Genomic DNA, 19167 nt, shown 5'->3' with positions numbered 1-19167 from the left:
TCCCACTGGAGTTTGTAAAAGCCCCCTGGGGGAGTCTACCGTCCTCCAAGGCTGAGGACTCCCCACCCCCCTTCCCATGCAGCATCTGGCCCATATTCAGTAGATACTCCACATGGGTCATAAGGGTGGCAGGGATCGCCCTCCATCTCTCATGATTAAAGACCCCACTTCCTCCCTTTGTGTTTTGCAAAAAGTGTTTCATTAAAGTAAATACCTACGTATTTACGCTGTAGCCTTTCTTCAAGCAGCCAATGGTTTACCGTCCAACTGCCTGGGATTTCTTTCCCCAAACGCAACATTTGCCCTTTAAAACGAGCTGATAACACTGTTTCTGGATCAGCCCTGAGCTGAGTTGGCAGCTCAGAAGAAGAGAACCCTCCACGAGCCCTCCCCAGCCTACCCCTCCCTCCACCCAGTTTCTCTTCTCACCAATCGCTCTGGCCAAAGTCCACAGTTAGGATCCTGTCCTCTCTCTCTCCTCATTGGGAGGACCTGTCTGTCTCCTCTCGCCTTGAGCATCTCTCCCTCCATTCGGGTCCAGGACCAGGTCCCAGGCCTCCTGGGAGGACCCCTGACCGTCCCCTGCGCCTACACTTCTGTTCACTACCACCATCCAGGTGCAGCCAGAGGGGTCTTAAATTTTTCATTTTTTATTCTGACATAAAATAAAAATGTATTTTGACTTACAAAAAAGTTGCAAGATGGTGTAAACAATTTCCTTACAGTCCCCACCCAGATTCCCCAATGTTGACATTTTGCCACATTTACTTCATCCTTGTCCCACGCCCCTAAGATATAACCCACATGTACGCCTGTGATATGTTTCTCTGAATGTTTAAGGCTCAACTGCAGACAGGCAACGCCCCTCACTCTTGAATAAGCTTCAGTGTGTGTCTCCTGAGAATAAGCACATTCTCTTAAACGACTGTGGTTCAACGGTCAAAATCAGGACAGTAACCTTGATACAATACTGTTATCTAACCTACATATTTGATCCAGGTTTTACCATTTGTCCCAATCGTGTCCTTTATGACAAGAGGAAAACCCCTGATCACACATCACAGTCAGCCATCATGTCCCTTCCATCTCCCTTAGTCTGGAATTCAGAGGAATCTTTCTCAAAGAATTCAGATTGGATTATGTTGGCTCTGTAACAAAAGGCCTCCACTGCCCTGTGAATTTAAAGGGAGCCCGTCTCTAGGATGTGGTCCACTTGGCCCTGCAGCCCAGCCCCCAACCGTTCCCTACCGTGCTTGTTCCCGGCCTCCTTTCCGCGGCTCTGGTCCCTCTGTCTGGTCTCTTCTCCCAGCTCTTGGCTGGCTGCTCCTGGCTCATCCTGAGGACTCAGAGAAAAGGCCTTCCTTGCTTTAGCTGTACCACCAGACCCTCTGCACCACGAGACCCACTGCATCACCAGACCTGCTCCCCTACACTTGGCCTCGTTTATTTCCTGCACCTTTTGTTCACCTGTTTGTCTTACGCCCCTCAGCCCCACTGAACGTAAGCCCCAGGAGGGCAGCGGTCTCAGCAGCCTGGTTCCTGCTGAGTCCTGAGCACTTGGAATCAATAGTGTCTGGTACATAACAGACGTTCAATAAACACTTGTTGGTCAAATGAATACGTGAAGGAATGAAGGCAACATTTTTCCAGACTATCTGAGTTAAAGACAATAAAATCCTTTCACCTACACTTAAATGGGATAGAGATTTCCTAGATACTGACAGAAGAAGGAAAAATGTTTGTTCCCCAGATAGCTTTTCAGAATGCTATCCAACGACTGAAAAAGCGTTGGCGCCTGGCTCTCCTCTTCCAATGGTCCGGATGTCAAGGTAACAGAAAGGATCTATTTTTAAGAAAATGAGCCAGGGGACTTCCCTGGTGGCACAGTGGTTAAGAATCCTCCTGTCAATGCAGGGGACACGGGTTTGAAGATCCCACATGCCGCACAGCAACTAAGCCCGTGCGCCACAACTACTGAGCCCGCGTGCCTAGAGGCCACGCACCGCGAAGAGTAGCCCCCCGGCTATCCCCAACTAGAGGAAGCCTGGGCACAGCAAGGAAGACCCAACGCAGTCCAAAATAAATAAATGTATAGGAAAAAAAAAAAAAAAAGCCAGATCTTCCACATCCAGGGCTTTCTGTGTCAGGCTTCTCAGCACAAATAATGACACATATTGACATGAAGGTCACGGTTGAATAACGGGGGGAAGAGTTACTGACAGAGCCACAAGTTCTTTCCTGTTAGAGGGGCCTTAAGAGGCCGCTGGATGCCCTTGGGAGACCCCAGCCAGAACCCCAGCCTCTCCTCATGCCTCTGCAGAGATGGCTCCCGGCCCAGGGCCCCCAAAGCAAGAGGACAGGGTAGGAGTGAGCCTGGGCCTTGGGCAGCAGGACTGAACTGCTGTCCCTTTAAATTGGTCGGATTCTGCATCCTCACTGGGGAGATGAATCCTCAGCTATAGACATGAGTCAAAGTTTGTCGAGAAAACTGTGCACTTGACTGTACGTATTTGTACCTCCATACGTTTTTTTTTTTGAAAAGAGAAGAGGGGACTTCCCTGGCAGTCCAGTGGTTAGGACTTCGCCTTCCAATGCAGTGGGTGTGGGTTCGGTCCCTGGTTGGGGAGCTAAGATCCCACATACCTCGCAGCCAAAAAATCAAAACGTAAAACAGAAGCGATATTGTAATAAATTCAATAAAGACTTTAAAAATGGTCCACATTGAAAAAAAGTCTTAGGAAAAAAAACAATGGGCAGAAAAACAAATGAAACAGTGAGCAGGCCAGTGAGATGCAAGAGGTAGAGGAGAGCTGACCGTGCAGGGGCTTTGGCACTGCAGAGCCGGAGCAGAGGCATCGCATGGTAGGCTGCTGCGGGCCGGGGAAGCTCTGGGGAACATCTTCCTGCTCCAGGTCTGGGGGCGAAGGTTCCAGGGCGAATGGGGGAGAGTGGATCCTGTTCCCAACGGATACACGCCAGGCTGTCCCGGACCTACCTCACTCACTCTACGTTCTAGTGAAGAGACCACCCTTGGGGTTCTGTGACCCCTGTGCTCCATCACCCTGGCACCAGGATGCTGCCACTAACATGGCCTTACGTGTGAACAAATGTCTGGGAGCTGCTCCACCCTGGTGGTGGCATGAGTGGGACAGCGGGCAAAGAATGAGGGGGGCACAGCTCCCCCCAGACTGAGGCCACGCCTTACAGGGCAACTGGCAGCAGGCAGCAGGCTCGGGCCATACCCAGCACTCCTGGGACAACCCACACGTCAACAGCAGGCCCTCAGGCAAGGTCACCAAGAGTTGCAGGAGGTCTGAGGCAAGAAATGCAGGACCTGGGCCTCCAGAGGGAGGCGAGCCATTGGTAAAGCTGAAATGCCCTGGTGGCCAGGGATGCAGGCAAAGCCTGGGGTCTGGAGTGCCCACCCCCTCCCTCCCCCACGAGGTGGATTTGGACCAGGCCACAATGACGTGAGTCCCCAGAATGCCCGGAACTCTTCTGAGGCCGGCAGCCTCACGGGCATCCCCTCCAAGGCAGACCCTGCCTGGTCTCAGCCTCCCACACCTGCTCCGCTGGGACCTGAGAGGGGGACGGAGGAACAGGTAGACCTAGGTGCGGTGACAGAGCCACACTGCCCAGCTTCACACCCCAGCTCTGCCACCCACGAGCTCGGTGACCCTCGGCAAGCAAATTAAATGCCCCGTGACTCAGTTTCCCTATCTCGGCACCTGGGGTCGTAACGGCAGTTTCTTTAAAGGGCTGTTTGTTTGTTCTGAGATGATGGGGTGCTGTGAACAGGACCTCACACATACCAGGTGCCCAATGGTTCGTTGTCACAACAGGTGATGGGGGTTAGGGTGCGGGGCTCTGGGAGCCGGATGGGGGTTGGGCGAGACACCCAGGGGAGCTGCGGGTCTCTCACTCTCCAAGCTCCGGAAACAGCTCCCTCTGCAATTCCAGTACAGAATTCTACTGTGGTCTTTCCGCTTACTGGCCTGGAGACCCTGAGCAATAGTAGCATGTCTGAGTTTTAAGCACGTTTATATTTTTATCTGCACCTGGGAGATGGTAGGATCTTAATACACATACTTGGATTGAATAAATTGTTTAGACAAATGACCACCTAGAGGGCTAAAAATGTAACCAGGTGGTATAAGCTCTCTGATGTCCTTCCGGGCCAGGAAGCCCACGCCCTTTAGGGTGTATTGTGAGAATGGCTCCCCAAGTTTGATCTTGTTTAGTCAGTAGATTGAGGGGTTACTGTAGAGCCAAGTCTCCCAAAATCTGCCGTAAGGAGACAGCTGAGCGGCTAGTATAGTTTCACCTTCCCGAATCCCTTTTGGAAATGCATGTCATAAACGGGATAACAGGCCAGAAACAAGGGCCTTCTACTGTGTCTTCTTCCTGGTACTAAATTCTCCTAAGGACTTAGGGCTTGCCTCAGGAAAGAGAGGTTTCAGGCAAAGGAGGCCCAGTGGTAGAAGTGACTTAGGGCTTGCCTAAGGACTTAGGGCTTGCCTCAGGAAAGAGAGGTTTCAGGCAAAGGAGGCCCAGTGGTAGAAGTGACTTAGGGCTTGCCTAAGGACTTAGGGCTTGCCTCAGGAAAGAGAGGTTTCAGGCAAAGGAGGCCCGGTGGTAGAAGTGAGACAATGAGAGAGCATCCTTTTCCCTTGTCATTTCCCTTCTTCTCACAGCCCCATTCTGGTCTCGCCCAGCCTATCTCAACCTATCACCTCACACCTTCTGAATTCGTACTGTTCATAGGGGGACTCCTAACAACCCTTGACTCAGTCTTTCCTGACAGGTAGGAATGAGTCAGCGCTTCAGGCTGCCGGCAACAGCATCTGACTTAGCACAGAGAGAACTCATGGGAGGGGCCCTGCGCTCAAGGAACAAACAGGAAGCGTGGAGACCAGGCACAGGCACGTCTGGCAGGCACCACGGCCAGGGAATGCGCATGTGCCTCCCTGCCTACCCAGCTGCAAGGATGCTGCACTCCCGTCAGCCCCTTCTTGCCTCGCTTGCTCCAGGTTCAAAGTGCTGGGGAAGAGTGCTGGATTGGCCCAGCTTAGGCCACGGCTGCCGTCGGCTGTCCTGGGGGCAAGGAAAGTTTCAAAGGTGGAAGGCAACGGTGGGGGGGAGGCACACAAAGAGCAACTGTGGTGGCAATAAGAATGGGGGGAGTGGGTGGGCTGGATGCTGGCTGACCCCCATCCCTCCCCCTAGAGAAAAGCTCACAAGAAACGTGCAGGGGTCTTCCCAGGTGGCGCAGTGGTTGAGAATACGCCTGCCGATGCAGGGGATGCGAGTTCGTGCCCCGGTCCGGGAGGATCCCACATGCCGCGGAGCGGCTGGGCCCGTGAGCCACGGCCGCTGAGCCTGCGCGTCCGGAGCCTGTGCTCCACAAAGGGAGAGGCCACAACAGTGACAGCCCCACGTATCACAAAAAAAAAAAAAAAAAAAAAAATGTGCAGGATGTATAGAAAGAAAAGTCAAGTGCACTAACATCATCAAAAAGAAGCCTAATAGATGAAAATACGAGCTGGCTGCCTTGGAAAACGTCTTGGAAAAATGGCAACGCTCACTAAATGAATATGGTCATTGCAGTCCCAAATTAAGACACTCACCGAACTTGTCAAGAAGCTTAAGCTAATTCCAAAATGCACGTGAAAGACAAAATGTGGAACGGCCAGGACAATCTTGAAAAATAAAGACGAGAAATTCAAAACATATTACGAAACCACAGTAATTAGCATAATGTAGATGAAAACAAAAAGATCACTGGAAAAAAGAAGAGCTGAGAAACAGAACCACATAATAGGAGAATTTGGTAGATGTCAAAGAGCCATTTCACGTGAAGAAAAGACGACAGTCCTGGCTGTCTATGGGGGAAAAAAATAAAGTTAGATTCACATTATAGCATTAAAAAAAAAAAAAAAATCCAGGTGGGTTAAAGACGAAAACAAACTGTAGCGTTACATGAAGAATATATCACAAAATATATTTAAAACTTTGGCCTAGGGAAGGGCTCTTAAAATACAAAATACAGAAACCTAAGTAAGATTAATAAATCTGACTTCTAAAGTGGTGAGAACTACATCAAATACACCACAGCAGTTCGAAGACATGCAGTGGAATAAAACCTACGTTCACAAAAAGATGTGTTCAAGAATATTCGTAGAAAGTTTATTCATCCTAGCCCAAACTGTAAGAGCTCAGGTGTTCATTAATAAGACAACAGAGAAAGTGTGGTCTGTTCATACAACAGACTACTACTCAGCAAGAAAAAGGAAATTAGTGATGATTGTAACGTTATGCTGAGCAAAAAAGAAATCTGACACAAAAGACCACATACTGCATGATCCCATTCAAACTCTACCTAAAAAGTAATTTATGGTGGAAAAAAATCAAATCAGAACTGAGGTCACCCCTGGAGGCAAGAGGGAAGGGACTGCCTCAGAGGGAGCACGAGGGAACTTTCAGGAGTGATGGTCATGTCCCTTATCTTGATAGGGGTTTGGGTGACATCTGCACCCTTGGTCAAAACTTAGCAAATGTTGGGCTTCCCTGGTGGCGCAGTGGTTGAGAGTCCGCCTGCCGATGCAGGGGACGCGGGTTCGTGCCCCGGTCCGGGAAGATCCCACGTGCCGCGGAGCGGCTGGGCCCGTGAGCCATGGCCGCTGAGCCTGCGCGTCCGGAGCCTGTGCTCCACAACAGGAGAGGCCACAGCAGTGAGAGGCCCGCGTACCACAAGAAAAAAACAAACAAACAAAAAAACAAACAAAACTTAGCAAATGCATACTTAAGAGTTGTTGTATTACCTGTAAATTTTATCTCAGGAAAAATTTATAAAAAATTAATGAACTCTAAATGATATACGTGTTGAAGTATTTAGGGATAAGGTTGTTGATGACTACGACTTCCTTTGAAATGCGTCACAAGGTAAGATGCAAGAATGGATGGAGAGATACAGAATCAAGGAAGTAGAGGAAAATGTGAAAGGCAGAATCTAAGTGGTGGGTGTATGGGTGTTCTCTGTGCATTCTTTCAACTTTTCTGTATGTCTGAAAATCTCCATAATAAAATGTTGAGAAAAAAAAGATACCAAGACTGGAGGAAATGTATTTCCAAGATGTAAGAGATTTTTACCCAGAATATACAAAGGGCTAATTATCAATGGGAAAAATAAAAAACCCAACTGAAAAGAAGCAAAGGGAAAAAAAGCAGATACCCACAGTGTCTGAAAAGATCATCCTCTTTGAAAGTGGAAAATCTGAATTCGGACAACAGCACCCCTCTTCCCCCTCCAGGCTGGTATCATCTTGCGACGCCTGGCAGATGTCAGCGGGTGGTCGTGTGAAGCAGAACAGCCAGTTTGGCAGCACCTGTGAGTCTGTTGAAGCCGCTAATCCCACCACCCTGAACCATCAGCCGGCACCTCTCCTGCAGGTTGGTGAAGAAGGGACCGGGCGGCGCCGAAGATGCAGAAAAGCCATAGCAGGACACCAGGCAAGGAGCTTTTATTCCTGTGCGCGGTGGTTAGAATGGAGTCACTACGGAAAAACCTATGACCTCCCGCTAAGTCAGAACCACATACTGACTGTACAGCGTTTACAGAAAAGCAAGACTGCTGAATAAGTAAACACACACACACACACACACACACACACACACACACACAGAGCAGAGAAAATGGGCTGGAAAAATCCAAACTCCTGCCTTGCTGAGGAAGCAGGATGAGGAACGAGCCAGAACCACCACTTGATTTGAAATAAATGTATATATACACACATGTACTGCTTGCCTAATGAAAATGAAAGGCATTACTCCATCACCAGCTTAAAACAAAGCTCACCCAGGCTTTAACTTTCCCAGCACTTATTTCAGAGCAAAAGTGGCAAATTACATAATTTATTTAGGATTTTATAACCTATATCCCCAAATCAGCCTATTTCTCTCTGCCATCCCTAAACTAGTTCACACCTACCACGCAGCACAGGTCTCTCAAAACTCCGTGGACCCTTGTAAGATGGCAGTGATTTTTTTCTCTCTCTCTCTCTCACACACACAAACACACACACACACACACACACACACACACGTCCAGGCACCTGTTGATTCGTGGCTTCGAGCAGGTGCTATAGAACAGCTTTCTATTAGAATCAAACCAGACTTCCATCCTTTGAATTTTCTTCAAACTGTGAGATGGGGTGAGATGGCAGGGTAATCTGCTATAATCACTAATCAATACAGTTCAGATCTGTCACCTAGTACCACCCCCCATCCAGGTGCTGAGTCATACCTGACTACGTGGGCAGAAAACTTTGCAGTCGCTCTCCCCAGCCACTTCAAAACTTTAAAGAGTGGTTTGCTTTTAAGTATACTACACAGAATTGACTTCAAGCGAGAATTCACGAAATCTGAGTGTCCGTAATACATTCTATGACTGATAAGGGCAGAGTGTGGGCGTGTATATAACCATATTTCAGCTGTTTCTCCACCATTTCGTGAAACAAATCAAACAGCTCACCAAAACTAGTTGAAAGTTTTATTTATATAAAATTCATTAAGAACATAAAAGATCGAGTTTCTTTAAAAAAAAAAAATCTGCAGTTATTTACAGCAGTATTGCACAAGTAAAGTGGCAATTACCCTGTCAAAATTCATCAGTGCAAAACACAAGCCAGGGAAATTGCAATACATATGCTACAATATGCTGGGTCCTAAGAAACAAGTTAGTGATGAATCAGTATACAGACAGATCAGTGCTATTTATACATAAGTAGTACCTGATGAGTTCTGATACAGTAACTAGTGGTCACAGAACCTGGACATAAAACGTTAAGAGAGCTTCTAAAGTCTGAAATTCCCAAATAAAAGTAGTCAAGTTACTTAGCCGGGAGCTTGAGGCTGCTTCTTGAACACAATGCTGTTTAGAGCAGGACAGGAGGTACCCCAGCTGGTTTAGCGACACGCGTGGTCACATTCCTGCACACACGCGTGTGCGGGGTGGACACACGCAGGCACCAGGCTAAATCAGCAGGGATGACAGAGCCATCGACACAGAACGGCTAGGAAGTCTCTTTCAAGCTTCCACTTCTTAACAGCCAGTCCAGTGGGGCCCCCAACCTCTCTCGAAGGCTTTGGAGAAGCAGAAGGAAAGCGTCACCCTGAAGAAGCAGGTGGATCAAATGCAGGGACCGAATGGTTCAGGGCAGGGGCTGTACAATTAGTTCCTGAAGACACACAGTTTAGTTCGCACCTCAAAGCACAGGAAGCCACAGAGCGGGTGGCGGGAACTCAACTACTCATCAGTTGCCAGTGAGGGGTTAGGGGTGTGAAGAGGTCCTGATGTGTCTCTGGAAGCAGGGGCCACTGGTCCCACTGTGCCTCATCCTGCCCGGCCCCTGCCCTCAACAATCTCACGACGGCACCTCCAGAAGACGACGTTTCCATTTCTCTGAACATAGTATTGTCAGGGATAAATTTTCAATGGAAAAAATCCTTCCCAACTGCCAATAACACGTATTGGGTTGGCCCAAAAGAAGTTCGTTCGGGTTTCTCCATAAGATGTAATGGAAAAACCCGAACGAACTTTTTGCCTGCCCCCCCCCCCCCGCCCCACATACACACACACACACACACACACACACACACACACACGTATATATTTTGGCTTTAAAATACGGCCTGGAGTTAACAGCATTTGCTTCCATGAGAAGCTAGCCATTCGGGAACAAGAGAAAGTCACTGGAAAGTTCTAGAGTAGAATTTGACAGCCTGCTAGGTTTATGGTCTCTCACTGGTGTCTAAACACAAACTTCATCATGAGGACAGCAAACTCTACGAATCTAAACCCATTTGACTAGAAATACCGGGAACCAAAGCTGGAGGGCCACCCCAGGGAGACCGCGTGGCCTGCAGTGAGGTAACCAGTGGCCACCTCGAGTTAAAGCAATTAACAGGACAGCAGGGGCTAGGGGTCAGGGAGGTCAACACTTTTCAGAATTTAAGACATTAAATAAGCTGGAAATAAATATACAACATCTCTACAAGTTACAGCATCATGAAACAGTAGGACACATTACACAGAAAAAGAATCTACAATATTTACAACCCTCAATTCTGAAAAAGTTTAGTAAAAACAGTGAATTTTTTTTTTTTTTTTTTTTACTCATTTATGCTGTACAAAATCTTACAAGAAAGGTAAAGGAAACATAATAATTGCACACAGACGTTTGGCTCAGTTGATAAGTAAAGTATGACTTCCTAATCTAATAAATAGTCAAAATATATACAATATTAAGAAGGGGAAACAGGAGACGGCTGTCGTCTACTGTGTACATTTTGTTTTTGTTTTTTTAACTCGGAAGAAATTTTCACCTGGTTTCTCCACAACCAAGAAAAAAAAAAAAATTCTTCATAAACAGGAGTCCAGGTGATTTGCAGATTCCCTCTTGAAGTTAATTTCGTGTGTGTTTATTGCATTTCTGTGAAAAGTCACAGGACACTTTCTACAAACCTCACGTGAGACGAGGTGGTCAAGGCACAAAACCCGCATTCAGTTTCCAAAAAGGGATCGAGTTATTTTTTTCTCTATAAAAAGTCAAAGAAAGGAAAAATAAGAAGTCAAAGGTACACCCACAGTGGGTATACTTTCTGCAGGGAGGCATCTTGATAAACAGATACGTACAGTACAGAGACGTCCAGTCACCTCTCTTAAGTCCTGGGGCAACATCCTCTTAATACTTCTACAATTCATAGAATCTCTAGTTTCCTCACCAGCTGCTTCCACGGCCAGCCCGGGGGCCTGGGGGCCGCCGAGCCGAGCCCGAGGTAAACTTGCACGTGGGCGAGCGAGCGCTCAGCCCCCGGGCACCAGGGCTGAAGGAACAGAATAAAGTGCTCCAGTCCGAGAGACTGGCCCGTATAGAGATCCTGGGAGGGGAGCGGCCCAGAACCAAATACGTCTTTGGTGTGTGTGTCCAGCAGGCCCACGGCTGCAATTCCACCAACCACCTTAACAACCGCGTGGACTTGAGGACCCTGCAGAGGGGTTCAAGACATGTCAAGGACACAAGCTGAGACTCAACACAGCTTTAAAACAATTCAAGACCCCAAGAAGATATCTGGGGAAAAGAAAACTTTTAGAAGGAAGAATATTTGGAGTCAAGTATCTCTACCTAAGAAGAAAGTGTATATGCAACATATATATATATATACTTATATAAAATTATGAAGATACAAAAATGAATCAATTTTTCCAACTGATAACGTGAAAACACTGGTTCTCGATGGGCCAAAAGCAAATACGATAGCTGTTGTTGGCACTGTTGACTCATCTGAAAAATCACGTATCTTTTTTTAAAAAGCTGTTTAATGATCTGAGGTTTCTAAAACTATAAGAGTGATGGGGTTCACAGAACGATCCCCACCTCCCCTCTTTCAATGCTCCCTAATCTTTCTTGGGTCTCCCCAGTAGTTTAACTGCCTTTGAAAAGACTGACCAACTCGTGGGCTTCCATTCTCTGCCATAATCGTGGCAGGCGCGGAGGAAGGGCATCCCCAACAGAAGTGGCTGCATGAAGGGGGCCTGACGAAATCCAGCCGTCCCAAGGGAAGTGGAACAAGTGATACAGACATCTGTCAGAAGGCCAAGGGACCATTTCAGACTTGTGTCCAACGGGGTTTTTTATGGAACTGCTGAGAGCATAATTAAGTCTGTATTTCAGAGAGTGGGAACCGAGTGTTAGCCATCAAAAGCCAGATGAACTCTTGAGTTGGACAAAAAGCCAGGATGCCCAGGAAACAGCTGTCTCAAGTCCCGCCCATAGCCTGCGCCCATTCCCACAAGGGCTCGAGCTTGGATACCTCGACGGAACTCGGCTGCACGTGGGCATGTGAACCACCTGGGGCCTCAGGCTGAGAGTCCGTCCTGTGATATGGGAAGGCCTGCAACCAGAAAAGCCAACAGTGCATACCTTGTGTTATGACTGCCCTTGCTTCTTCAGAACACTTCTAAACGACAAGCCCGTCAAAACCAAACGAAAACCGACATCGAGCACCTCCCAGTGAGTAAGCTACCAACAGACAAACAGGCAGATACTAACTCATGTTCAGACCCAATTATACTTTTGACCATGAAAATACACTGGACCAAATGTGTGCATCAGTGTCCAACAGGCTGGAGGAGCATCGCCAAAGGACGTAAGGAGAAACACAAAGAGAGTCTGAAATTTTGCCACAGATGCAACTGAATTTAAGGAGGTAAGTAGATATTTACAAAATGGGAGTGGCACGTCAATACAGGCTGACAAGAGACCCCTCTGCCCCTTTTACCAGTTCCATTTCAGGAGAACTTTTTTGGTATTAATAATAATGACTTAAAAAAAAAAAGGTCCAAGAAGCAATGGCAGGGAAGGGAGGGGCCACATCATACCTCTCCTGTTTAAAAATGCTGTACGGTGACCTCTAAAAATAAACTAAGGCAGCTTTATAAATCAGCTGGCTCAGTTTCCACTGTGGAGTTTACACAATCCTCTGAGAGTAGGCAAAAGGTTCTTAAAATTTTAGTACAAAAATCACTCACGAGTTGGTTAAAAAGTTTCCGTTTCCTTTTTGAAAAACCTGTTCTTATCAAAGAAGGTGGGGGGGGAAAAAAAAACAGCATGTAAACACCATTCTTGCATAAAATCCTGCTCCAAAGAACCATGATTTGTACATTGTTTAAAAAGAGAATCCTCCCTCATTTACATTCACAACAAGCTTCTGTTAGAAATTCGGCCGCGTGGTGATGATGAAAGACAAGGTCAGGTCCACGTGCAGCTCGGACACGCTGGCAGGCTCCCCGCCCGCCCCCTCCAGCGAGGGACCTCGGGCTGCACACCAAGGGCACCGAGACACCGAGGTGCTGCGCTTGTCGGTCTGAACGAGCAAAATGTCCGCACATCCCGGCTCCGTGAGGAACCCGCTGTCACTGCATCCTCCACACCAGACGGATGATGTGGCGTAACAGCCGTAAGATAACCATTTGCGGGTGACCTTCGGCCGCTTGGTGATTATTCAGAAAGACCTGAAACAACAAAAGGAAAGCTCCTTACTTTCCAGCCCCGACTTATTTCGGGGGCTGGCAGGGGAACCCATATTGAAGGGAACAACCAATCCCATCTGAACAGCTATGAAGGTGCCTCTTAAAGGGCCACTTCTTCCCTGAGACGTCGCTGCAAAAAGAGCAGGCGCACCAAATGATGGTTTGCTTTAAAGCGACCAAAAGGATGTTTGGAAAGCTCAAAGAGAATCCCTGAATCTGTTCCCCCCCCCCTTTTTTTAATTGTAAATTCTTCTTTGGAATAAAGGAGGCGTTTACCGTTCACAAGGTTATTTATGAGCTGCAATTCTTCCCTGTATTCCCCCATTCAACCTGGGCTGCCACAATCAGACAGACAGAAAGCGTGAGGACACTTTTTTCTTGCATCTGTAGTGGAAATCTTAGCAGACAGTAACTGCCCCAGGTCTGTCAAATAGATGCACTGTTTCTCCTTCTAAAAACCACATATTCTTTCCACAGGTGATGCCATCGCTGGCCGCAGCTGCCTTGATCAGGAAACGTAGCAACCATTGGAAAATGAGTATCCCCACCGGCTCTGTGCAGGTGCTGGAGGAAAGCCACCCCAAGTCCTGGAGTTGGGGGGGGGGTCCCGTGAAGAGAGGCGCAGGTAAAGCAGATGGAAGAGAGGAAAGAACGAACTTGGTGGCTGCGAGGTAACCACCTACTGCCCAAGTTACCAACATTCAAAATATGGTTCAGACTCCCTCAAGGGTGAGTTTCGGGTGGCTGTCATTTACTTGAGAAATCAGTGATTCGGGGTAATTTGCCCTAAGAAGCTAAATAAAGTGCAGCACTGATGCGCCACCGCGCCTCTGCCTGTTGGTGGGCAGCTCCGGTGGGTAAGCACTGTTGGTCCAGGGCTGCGGCCACGGTCACCGACACAGGCGGCGTCAACCACTGGCCCCTCCAGTACCCCGGAGTGGCGGGCAAAGAGCGATGAAAATTAGAAAAGCCCTGTTTGCTGGGGACCACCACAGGATCATGACAAGCTGAGAAACTGTTCCAAAGGAAACGGCCAGCGTATTTCAAGGTCTCAGAGGTCCCTGGGTCTTCCACCTTCGAGCTCTAATCCATTTCGCGGGTTAAGTGCAGGGTGTAAACTCAGAACAGCCAAAGCTGGTAACAGAGCACATCCGCCTCCATGTCAGGAGCTGTGACCGGTTTCCCTGTTCAGGTCTGAAATCCACACCCCAGGCCAGCTCCCTGCTCTGTCTGGAGCACTCCACCAACCCCCTTCTCACTCCGGCGGGCTGGGGGGTGCTTTCCAACACACATCCACGGGACCACCTGCCACGGGGCGGGCCGAGGACGGGCGTCCCCTTCCCAGACACAATCGCTGTCCACAGACGCCAGCTGCAAGCAGAGCTCCCTCTTCGCCACTGTTTACACAGCCCTGTGGGGCTCGTTGTACGGGATGGAATTGTGATAAGGCCGGAGCACTTCCCTTGCTCCTTCCAGAACCAGGAGCCAGACTGGAGGAAATCAGCTTTATGTAAGCGATTCCTGTAGAGGCGCTCCGTAACCACAGTCTGCGATTTTTATCAGCCTGACACACAAGATTGCTTTGTTTTGATTTAACTTTCAAAATTACTTTGCTTCTTCTGGGTGAGAATAATTTAGGGGAAGGTTAATTTTAGTTGAGACTAATATTAACAGGGTGAAAGAGGCTTATTCAAAATAAAACCACGACTTACTAAAATGAAGAAAGTGTATGCAGAGCTGAGCTGAACTATCACTTCAAGGTGGGAAATCTCAAGCCAAACAGTTGTCGCTTCTGGCCTCAGGAGGACCGGAGAACGGAGTCAAAATGACGCCACGAGGGGACTGGGTCATACAGTAGGGACAGACCCCCAACTGCTGACACTTAGCCAATTTTATATTCCAGAACTGGCAGCGTCTGAGGGGAGAAACCTTCCACGCACCCTTGAGGACAGCAGGTGTAGGATGAGAGAAGTCTTCCCGAGTTTTTTAGACTGTTGCTTTCGTATCACATGAAAATAATATGGGGGCGGTATGCAAAGACATGCCAGGGTGGCAGGGGAATGCAAGAAAGATCTGTTAAAAGGAACACCCGATCCCTGACAAACGAGAAGATGCTACAACATCCGGGTTAGCGAGGATACGGGGACACCTGGCCCCTCGACAGCACGCGTGACAACACGGCACACGCCGTTAAACCAGCGAATGATTGCTTTTGGACGACATTCCATGGAGGAAGCCATTACCACTGATTCCAAGAGCCCTGGCAGCCCAGAAAGCCCTCGACAGCTGGCAGGGCCCGCCGAAGCTGCTGCTAGCACAGCGTGGATGGCCCGCACCTCACGAACAGTTGGAGGACGGGCAGCTGGCCAGGGCAGACGCGCCGCCCTCTGACACCTGCAGCCGTACTGATCAGCTTCCTTACCGGAGTCACCGAGCACACGGTCTGGGCCTGACGATGCTAACGTAGGGCAGACGTGGTCAGCCCAGCCAGCATGAGATCCTAGGCTTCTGGCCTCCAGGAATGTGAAGAAATACATTTCTGCTGTGTAAGGCCCCCTGTCCGTGGTCCTGTGCTCTGGCCATCCTAGCAAACTAATACACGCGCTCATGCTTAATCATCCTTCCTGGTCCTTCACCTTTTAAGTGAAAAACAAAACTTCTTAGCTCAGAGTTGCGTAATGCTGTTTTAGTCTAAATCATAGAAACACTTTAGAAAGATATATTACAATGATTCATTTGGGGGAAGAACTAAAAAACTAAATACACTCCTAGGTACAAACAATTTATGTCTTACACACACACGTGTACAGAGTGCAGGATCCCATCCAACTGGGATTTTCATCTCCGTGGTCTAGATCAAGGAGCGGATTATTTGGGGTAATTGACTTCTGTGGCCATCCTGACAGTCCATGCTCCTCTCTGGCTGGGGGGCTCCGGCATCACAGGCAACGCTCGACTTCGTAGCCTGTCTGCACCCAGTTAAGTCTCATGGGCGTTCCCGAGTCGCCAGCACCGCATGCAGGAGAGCACGGCGCAGCCCACCGTATAGGGCGCCCACGGTACCACCATCAATGAGAAGAGCCCGAGAGAAAGCTGCCCTGTCTCGGGAGCCAGAGGCAGGCAAGTGCAAGTTCCCACCTTGCAGACAGAAACACATCCACATGTTCCAGTGAAGCCTGAAGCCTACACCCAAACACAGTCAAGATGCGGAGGGTCCTTCTTGTCCAAAGAGCAACACGACAGCATCTCCTTTACGGAGCTTACGCTCTGCTGAGGGACAGAGCCATGCGAATGAACACGATCTTGTGACAGGGGTAATACAGAGGTAAAGACGATGACAGAGAAAGAAGCATCGGCCAGAGAGGCGGGCAGCGGGGCCAGGAGAGCCGGGCAGGAAGGCACAGAGCCAAGCCCCATGCTGAGTCAGAGGAAGAAGAGTTGCTGGGAGGAAAGGAGAGGGAATTACAGGAGGAGAGGCGGGGCCCTGCACGCAAGAAGGAGCAGATGGCTTGGGAAAAGTATTTTATGGTAAAATATAGTATTTGATTTTTCACAGTAAGCCAGAACGAAAAGCAGTGTCAAATTCCGGGGCTGCCCCATCCAGGAATCGTCTCATAAAGGCAAGCGATGGACTCAGGAGCTCTGAGTTTCCCTGGACAGACTTCGGTTTTCTTTGAAGATGTGAAATACGACCTTGGAGACAGTGTCAAGGGCACTCAGCAGGGAATCCCGAACAGTTCCCTGCACGTCCACACCAGAGGCCACAGGCTCACCTAGGTGGCAGACAGGGTGGGCTGCACCGAGGGTCCGCCCTGGAGTGGGGAGCAGGGTCCAGGCTGACTTGTCATGACCGGGGAGCAGCCCATACGTTGAGGAGCTGGGCCTCCGTGTGGGGTGGGACAGGAGAGGAGGCTCAGGGACTGGACACAGCACCGGGACCGCCTCAGGTTGCACTCGAGACCACCAATCGAGTATCGGGGAACTAAATTACATTTTAATGCCAAAACAACAATCACAGCCAAACCAGGGAAGCAGGTGTGCCGCATGCAACAGAGGCCTGGAGCCCAGGCTGCCCCGGGCAACTGGCCAGGTTGACCACAACATACCTGCAGTGGGCCGCTCTGTTCCCGCTTCACTCTCCTGCAGATGGAGAGGAGCCCAACCTCTGCAAAGTACACAAGACACAGCAGGCCTTCGGACTCTGTGAGCCTGAGCTTGGGGATGAGAAGGGTCGCCCACCGTCACCGATAAATGGAACCTGGCACACGCCTTTTCTGTCTTCATGACCCCCCGAGCCAGCGTGGCTCTCCTGCCCTTTCACAGACGGAGCTTGCAGGAACCACCAAGTCACCCCGACAGCTCAGCTCAACTCCAGCTCAGTGCAGAACACACACTCACCAACCCGGGCTCCAAAGGCAGGGTCAAACCTTGCTGGGCCAAGTGACTCAGTATGTACAACCCACAGGTACACTCAGCATTACTCAAGGGGTTTACCGACTCAAAACCACAGAGGTGCGCACAGCGCAATAAAAACAAAGGTTGAGGAAGATCACAAATATTAAGAAAGAGAGACTTATCCTGGGAACTAGGGCTGAGATTTGCTGCAAAAGAACCACAGTTTAGGGAAGAGTTTCCTGGCAGTCAAGGTAACAAGGACATTATTTTTCACCGTCTTATCAAAAAGAGCTCAATACCAAACTCTAGGAGACACACCAAAAAGCAAGGTATATCCGCAGAACTCTGAGACTGAGCAATTTTTTAAAACTTGTTTCTTATAGAATTTCAACACTGAATGCCTAAGACATCCTAAACTTTTTTTTTTTTTTTTTTAAGGTGGATACATTTTTAAGTGGGAACACGTTATAGGAGACTGAACTTTGGACTCTGACACCAGGAAGGACTCTGACAAAGAGAGAACCATCTGTCTAGATGGTGTCTGCTCCCCCAGGGGCGGTCAAGGCACCTTCCAGAACAGTGCTGAGCTGCCATAATCACAGGTGACAGAGTGAGGCAAGGGACAGAGTGGCCCCGGCGATGGATGGAAGACCACCTCGACCCATTTCATAACCCATCGATCTAAACGTTATTTTAAGTGACAAGCGCGTGACAGAGGTCAGAGAGGAACAGGGCCCATGTGTGATGACTCGATGTGGAGACTTGCTAAGAAGACCTGGTCTCTCTCCACTTTAAGACCAAGAACCACAGTCAAAGGACATCTCAGCTCAGATTCCAGTGCAGCCTCCACATCCACTGCTGTTCTCAGGTGTCAGACATGCCGCTGCAATGCTGTCCAAAGACCAAATTCACTTTCTATTTATCACCAAGGCAACATGGGCATTTGCATAGCTAGTGCCTAACGCGCTTTGATGTCAACACAGCTGTGGAAAGGGTGCTAGTGGAGCTCCTTGGCCGGATGCGGTGCCCCTTCCACCCCAAGCACCAGAGGCGAGCTCTCCCACTAGGGTGATGAGGTGATCCTCAAATGTCGCAGAAAGACGGCATCTGCACAAATCCCGCTTTCCAATTTTCAGTGCATCATTTCAAAGAATCTATTACAGGTACCGCTTTTGGTAGGACAAACACTCACTTCTCCCATTAACCTGGCATGCGCTGGATTTTCTTAGTACAACACCTCCCCCTCCCCGCAGCCGATCTCTAGATAACTTGTCGGCCCCCCGGCCCCACGGCTCCAGCTGGCTGAAATGAAGAACCCCCGGCCCGTGACCTTCGAGGTGTGTCACTGTCAAGCACGGAGAAGCCGGAGAGACGGCTCTTACAACTCCCGCACGAGGCACCATTAGACAAAATATTAGGTGCAGAGCAAGAACACGCTGTTCTAAAATGCCCCAGCCTCCGACAAATGCTAATGAGATGTAAGCACTTTAACCGCAGCTCAAAGCCCTCTGCTTTGGCTCAGCTGGAAGAAGTCTAGCGGAGGATGACGTGATAGGCTGATTATTTCTGTATGTCTGCAGGAGGGCCGAGCCTCAAAGTGCATCTCCATTTCCTCCTCAAGAGATTAAAAAAAACCCAGCTCGACCTCTCTGAAGTCCCCCTCCAGGCACCTGCATCTCCAA

The 19167-nt window shown here is 49.1% G+C and overlaps 1 protein-coding gene and 1 non-coding gene across 11 annotated transcripts in view; both read right to left on the bottom strand.

Annotated features, from left to right (window-relative positions):
- Positions 1–8534: 8534 nt before the first annotated feature.
- Positions 8535–19167, bottom strand: part of BCL2L11 (BCL2 like 11) — a 46046-nt gene continuing 35413 nt past the window's right edge. For all 10 annotated transcript variants that reach the window (XR_012325600.1, XM_033838114.2, XM_033838115.2 and 7 more), the window contains one exon: positions 8535–13072. Coding sequence is in view for 9 of the 10 variants with exons in the window: in XM_033838114.2 (XP_033694005.1) it covers positions 12974–13072 (99 nt within the window). In the remaining variant the exon portion in view is untranslated. The remainder of the gene's footprint in view (positions 13073–19167) is intronic.
- Positions 13400–13530, bottom strand: LOC117308011 (small nucleolar RNA SNORA31). Its single transcript, XR_004521950.1, has one exon. It is a non-coding gene; the product is annotated as a small nucleolar RNA SNORA31 (small nucleolar RNA).

Source organism: Tursiops truncatus, chromosome 14 (assembly GCF_011762595.2).
Source record: "Tursiops truncatus isolate mTurTru1 chromosome 14, mTurTru1.mat.Y, whole genome shotgun sequence".
Taxonomy (NCBI): Eukaryota; Metazoa; Chordata; class Mammalia; order Artiodactyla; family Delphinidae; genus Tursiops; species Tursiops truncatus.
This window is presented reverse-complemented; position numbering and strand designations above follow the sequence as displayed.